Genomic DNA, 6,480 nt, shown 5'->3' with positions numbered 1-6,480 from the left:
GATGTTTTCCTACATGGACTTTGGCAAACGAAAAGGCTTGGAAATTAGTTCAAAGTTCATGCAGCTGCACTAACTGTCTTGAGAGCTAGAAACGGGTATCCAATCCGAACAGAAGTGCAGATCAGATTCTGACAATTTCTCTGATATGGTTTTCACGTTCAGCCGGCCAAGACGTGAGAGGCACTACACTTAGCCGCTGGGAGCTCACAACATTCTTTTCAGCATTGACCAGACGACAAAGATAACAGCAGAAGAACAGGCTCTATCCTAATCATCGTCATCGAGCTACATATTGTCAAAGATTGTTGTGCTGAAGTGCTGATTTAATTTGGCATACACACTAATGTGCATTCGAAACTGCTTTCGAAATGGATCTGAACGATTCTTCAGAAGTGCTTGAACTGCACATATCTGACCTGCAAGTCTGAACATATGTACGAGCTGATTTGTTCAGTCGGTGTTAGTCTGAACATTTAGTGCATGCACGAGCTGAGTATGTTCATGTCTACACAGAATTTTGAGTTACTTCCCCCGGACTAATAAGCATGCGTGTTGCCTTGGTGCTGAATGTTCAACTTTGTCATGGGACTTGTGTGTGAGCCTTCATAGTTCGAATTGATTGCAAAAGCGTAAATGACCAATTGTAAAGTGGAGTACATCCAAGTTTGCGAACGATATGTAGTTGCTAATGTTCCAAATTAAAATGTATAGTTTCTACTGAAAACCATATGACAAAACTTATACTCCTACTAGGTTTATTTTTTCCGTCAGCAGCAACACAAAAGGTACCAATGCACCAACACCATTTTCTTTCAGTCTTTCAGGAGAAGAGAGGTTGCACCTCGTGAACATCTTAACCGCAGCACAATTTCGCGGCAGGACATGATCTCGACGGACAAAAGAATTAACATTGCTCGATCAAACCAACATACAAATTAATGGGTAGAAAAAACATCACGGAAGCAGCACGAATCCTTTGCCGCCACCTGCAAGAACCGCTCTCCTAATCGGCCGGTAGCCATTTTTGTCTTGCATCGGCGGCGTCAGTTCCTCCAGAAGAGGAACGGCACCTTGACGTCGCACGACCTGGACACCACCTTGGCGCTGGCGGCGAGCCGGTCCACCGCCATGGCGCAGCGCACCGTCACCGGCACGGCCCACGTCCTCACCCCGCCGAGCTGCAGCCGCACGGGCACCGTGATGTCCACGTCGAACGGCACCGACCAGAGCCGCTCCGCCGCGGCCATCTGCCCGCGCTCGCGCTCCGCGAACCGTATCCCGGCGCCCTTGGCCCTCGCCACGAACACCGTGACGTTGCCCGGCGCCTGGTAGAAGGCCGGCCACGCGCCGTCCGCCAGGCGCACGCCCTCGTACGACACGGCGACGCGGCTCCCGGCGCCGTCGTAGTGCACGCCGACCTTGGCGTTGGCGCTGTTGTCGGCGCGGACGGTCGCGGCGAACCCCGGCGAGAGCGCGCTGGGGGCCGAGGCGTTGCCGACGCCGGCGAGGCCGGATACCGCGAGGGACACGACGGAGTAGGCCGGCTGCCTGGGCTTGAACGCGAGGTAGACGGCCCCGACAGCGGCGGCGAGGAGGACGGCGAGGGAGAGGACGATGATGACGGCGTAGAGGCAGGCGCGGAGGTAGGAGCAGCCGGCGCGGCGCTTGGCGCGGCGCGTGTAGTGCTGGAAGAGGCGCGCGTTCTCCGGCGGCGGCACGCGGAAGACCTTGTCCTTGGGCACCTGCACCACGTACGTGCCGGGCAGCGGCCCCGGCGGCTTCTGGGGATGCGGGGGAGGCGGCGGGATGGGCTTCTCGAAGTGGAAGCTGTAGAGCGGGCTGGAGGAGGGGTCGGAGGAGGAGTAGGCGTACTCGCCGGAGAAGTCGGAGCTGGTGGCCGCCGGGTGGACCCGGCCGTCGCTCATCATCGGCCGCTCCTGCTCCTCGCGGCGCGCGTGCGAATCAATCTGCGACACCATGAAAACCGTCCGTGCGACGCTGTCAGTTATAATGGATGCACATTGGTAGTACATTCCAAACAAACCGGGCCGGAGACCGGGAAGACGGCGACGCACCTTGTACGGCTGTGTGTGGTCGCCGGCGTTGTTTCTCCCTGCTGGCTTGGGGTTTCTCTCTGCTTGCTTGTGGCAGAGGAAGGGGAAGGATAGAGCGGGGAGGGTCGGTGGCGGAGGGCGTTATATAGAGCAGAGGGCGGCGGGGGGAGGGTCGGGTCGGGTGGGGCTGCTTGCTGTCGAAGGAGGGGGACTGGACTCGACTGGAAACCGCGTGGCGGTCGCGGCTGCGGGTTTATGGAAGGTTTTGATTAAGGGGGAAACAAAGGTGTGAAATCAATCCTGGACTGCACCGCATGCAAGGCAAGGCAAGCGATGCGTGTTGGCAACCGCGAACACGGATCTCTGCTCGTTAATGCACACAGCTGGATCCATCGGCGTCCGATCAGTAGAGTAGTTCGAGGGGACACGCATCGCATGGTGAACCGAGCCCGAGTATGATTTTCACGGCGACCAGAGCAGGAAGGCGGCGGCGGCTGTTTGGCAGCCCAGCTGACGGTACGCGGCTGGGTGAAAACAGCCGGCCGTACGTGCAGCCGTGCTGGTGCACACGGGTAGGGGCGAGAACCAGCAGAGGCGCGGGAGGGCACACAGGTAGGCAACGCGACCCACGTATTGGTGCTCCGCCTTAGCAGCTTGGTCCAACACGTCACGTCAGATAAGCTCTTGGAGCCAAAGAATAGTAGTACTCCTACTAGTGCTATGCAGTGGATAGATCGATCGACGGAGTATCCTGGCAGGCGGCAGCTGGAGCTGGATGGACGCCTCAGGAGGCTCCTAGAGTACGATGACGAATTCTTGGTCCATGCCCAAGTGATGCGTGCCCACGCTCGATCGAGGCCGTGCCGCGTCTTCCTAGTCGTGCCTGCTACTACTCCGCTACTGCTAAGTCAGAGACAAGCCCGGTTTGCTCTTTGTCCCAACTCTTTTTTTATAAGAAGGATGTATCCCTGACCTCTCGAGTGGGTGATGCATGCATTTATTTTATTAATTATTCATAAAGCTCTTACAAGGTAATACATCAGAACCCATCATCTTAGCAACACATGTCGCTACTCCTATCCCCATGATGAAGGATGCTGAATGTTTGAGCCTAATATCAAATAGACATCACGTCAACACCTAACATCTAATGCCAAATGACACATCCAAGCCACAATACCTGGATTGGGTTACACACCGGTCCGACACTTTCAGTGGGCACCACATGCGCACACTGCAAGGGCCGTCACCTCCTTCGTCCATCGATCCATCCTCAGATCAGATACTGACGCGTCTACCTTGCCAGGCCTCTCTGCCATCGATGCCATCACGACACCAGACAACGTCTTCCTCCTGCACGAGTCCATCGTCACCCATCGGACGCCGAGTCTTCACTGCGCCACGCCGCCGCCATCCGCCGCCATCGATGTGTAGGATGAAGCACCGCTCCACCACCTACCGACGCCCAACCATCAAGCCGTCCACATGTCCGTCCAGCCAATGAATGTCTCCAAAGATGATGCCCCCACGGGAGCGACGAAGAAGACGTCGTCATCATCCGATCCAGGAGGCCCCTCAGCGCCTCCAACGAGGGCTATGACACCCACGGGCGCCGCCGTCAATGGTAGCCTCCTCCAGATCTGAGGTTTCCCCCGGAAACAATGGAGGAAGGGACGTCCCCATCATCGCCTCCAACTAGAAAAACGACACCCACGGGCGCCACCGACGATGGTGGCATCCTCACCCACTTCAGCAGCTAGGCCACCATCTCCCCTCCACTTGATCCGTCGCCGGGAAGCCACCGCGAGGCAACACCCACCACCAAATCCCTTTGAACTGACGATGAGCACAACGAAAGATAGATGAGGTCACATTGCTGCGTGACCGACGCCAGGGCCACACACATGTCATCCCGAGACGCCCACTCAAGGTCCACCGTCACAACCAAGCCTCCAAATGGCGACGGAGGGACGCCCTGCCGCCGCCATCATCCCCCCACACGGGCTTTGCCCAGCCGGGATCCGGCGGCGGCGGGAGGGGAGGCAGAGGGAAGGGAGGCGGAGGAGATCATAAGGGATCTGGAGACGGAGGGGATCGGGAGGGATCTGGAGGCGTCCCTTTGTCCCAAACCTACAAGAGATCGATTTGTTTTGAAGTAGAATAATGCACTGAGGGATTCACAAGGGTACATAAGTGCGCCGTCGTGATCTGCGATGTGATCCGAAAACTCGATTCGATAGGGAAATTGCTTTTGTCTTACATTTTGAAACATAAGGAGTAGATGAAAAATTGGGAAGCGTGTGAACACGTCATAATATACATGTCCACCTTGTGCTACTACATCACGCAATTGTTCTTGTACGTCTTTCCTTCCTCCTCCTTCAACCGGTCGTCCCGTTCAATCGTCTTCACATTCATTATCATTGTTCATTTATATTTTTTGCATTGGTACTGTTCATCAACTTCTTCGTTGGTACACCCGTCACTCTGTGAGTTTTTCATGCTCTTCATATTCGGGTCATCTGTATTCTTCTTTCAATCATTCAGTCACGTTATTCGTGATACATCCGCCCACCTATCTTCCTGTTTAGGTTCTTAATTCATCACTCTGCATTCTTTTGTCCCCCATACATGTCCTTATGAATTCCTAATTCATGGGACACACTCTTTTCTGTTGCTAACTATTCAGTGTTTACACCACATCCTTGCATGGCCAACATGCATTTTTTGTTCTGTTCATCCTTAATTTTGATATTTTCCTTGCAAACACGATTATGATTTCATCCTTCCAAATGCAACGATTCTTCTGCGAGATAATTGTCGTCATCGTCTCTTCTTAATCCTAATATTATATATTCTTCTATGAGTGTTCAAAAAAAATTCTTCTATGAAGTTACATTTTTCGAAACTTGCGTTCTTCTCATTCCCTCGCTTGCATTCTCCTTTTTTGGCGTAAAACCAACCATTACGAAATGTACGTCCACGTCTATGTTTTGTACCGACAAACTTAACACATCTAGTTTTGCAATTTCATGCTTACATTCCTAATTTCCGGGTTTTTTTCGACGGTGCTACGGCGGGCTTACGCCGGCCTGAACCATTTTCATTATCATAAGTGGGACTGAGATACAACACAACGGCTACAACAAGTAGCACCCAACACACACAATAAATAATAAGGAACAAGAGAGAAGAACCAGAAACAAGCTATGACAATTAGCCAGCACCAAGAACTTAGCACCCAACACCACTAAGCAGACCGAGAAGAAACGGGAAACTAGCATTGTTGAATCAGTCGAAGGGAGAATCAACACCGAGAAGATGTAGAAAAGAAGTTGCCTGCTGCACTGCGATCACTCTGCACCTTGAAGAGCTAGGAGAGTCGCAACCGCCATCGAAGGGCTTCCCACTGCCGAGCCATGACGCGATAGAGAGAGCCACAGACCGTGCCGAAGGGCAATGTTTCGCCAAGACAGCCGTGCACCTCCTCTGAGCCACACCACGGCCACCACCACAATTAGAGAGAACCAGAACACTATGCGAGGCAACCAAACCTCATGCGTCGCCGAAGGGCACCGTACTTCGAGACTTCATCGACGCCACGAGCCCCCAAAAGAGAGGTCAATAGTTAGCACCAGGATGACCAAGGCAGTAGCCATAACCATAGTTTGCTTCCACCACCACCACCAGATACCCCACATCCCCAGCCTGACCAATCGTGCTCGAGCCAAGACGAGAAACGACCAACAGTGGATCAATGGCTCCAAGACTTCGCCCCCAAGGGGGTAACGACATCGAGGACATCGTTGTAGTCCGATCCAACAGTAGATCTTAGGCTTTCGCCCGGAGCACATTGTAAGGATGAGCTGCGGGAGCTTCACAATGACTCCTCCAAGAAGGAAAAAAATGGCGCCCAAAGGCGTCACCGTCATCGCTGTCGACACAAGTCCAACACCAGGCTTTCGCCTGAAGCATCGCACCTCTAACCTCACCGCAGACGCCGGCCGCCCAGTCTGGAAAAGCATAGCAGCACGAGACCTTACCACCTCCTGCAACTCGTCAACGAGCGTCCCCGCCGGACCAACCAAAAAGGTACCTCGGGTGACGCCACCGCTCACCTCGGGCACCAGCACAGACCGGAGCGGAGATCCAGCCATGCCATATCCTGACCATCACACCCCGACCACCACCAGCCAGACCATCCCCGCCGCCAAGCTTGCCTCGCCCGGACCACCAACGCGAGCCATAGGACAACGCCGGCACGCGCCCTGGGCAGCGCCACCGGAGCACGGGCGGCCGGCACCGTGCCCCCATGGCCGTGGAGAGCCCTCAGCCCTCCCACAAACTCGCGCAGGGCGTCGTACCTCGAGGTCCTAGATCTGACCCTGCCGCCCGCCACAGGGCAACTTCCGCCGAGCAGCACGGC

At 54.7% G+C, this 6,480-nt stretch overlaps 1 protein-coding gene across 1 annotated transcript; it reads right to left on the bottom strand.

The window, feature by feature from the left end:
• Positions 1 to 596: 596 nt before the first annotated feature.
• Positions 597 to 2,174, bottom strand: LOC123058706 (NDR1/HIN1-like protein 13). Its single transcript, XM_044481405.1, has 2 exons — positions 2,076 to 2,174; positions 597 to 1,967 (listed from the first exon to the last, which is right to left on the bottom strand). Exon 2 carries the CDS (start codon positions 1,926 to 1,928, stop codon positions 1,044 to 1,046), a length of 885 nt encoding a protein of 294 aa, XP_044337340.1. The 5' UTR covers positions 1,929 to 1,967; positions 2,076 to 2,174; the 3' UTR covers positions 597 to 1,043.
• Positions 2,175 to 6,480: the final 4,306 nt, after the last annotated feature.

Source organism: Triticum aestivum, chromosome 3A, assembly GCF_018294505.1.
Source record: "Triticum aestivum cultivar Chinese Spring chromosome 3A, IWGSC CS RefSeq v2.1, whole genome shotgun sequence".
NCBI lineage: Eukaryota > Viridiplantae > Streptophyta > Magnoliopsida > Poales > Poaceae > Triticum > Triticum aestivum.
Note: the sequence above shows the minus strand (reverse complement) of the source record. Positions and strands in the feature narration are given on the sequence as shown.

Bases quoted from the DNA above. Each gene is read 5' to 3' on its own strand.
- LOC123058706 (XM_044481405.1), bottom strand. From the start codon at position 1,928: ATGATGAGCGACGGCCGGGTCCACCCGGCGGCCACCAGCTCCGACTTC.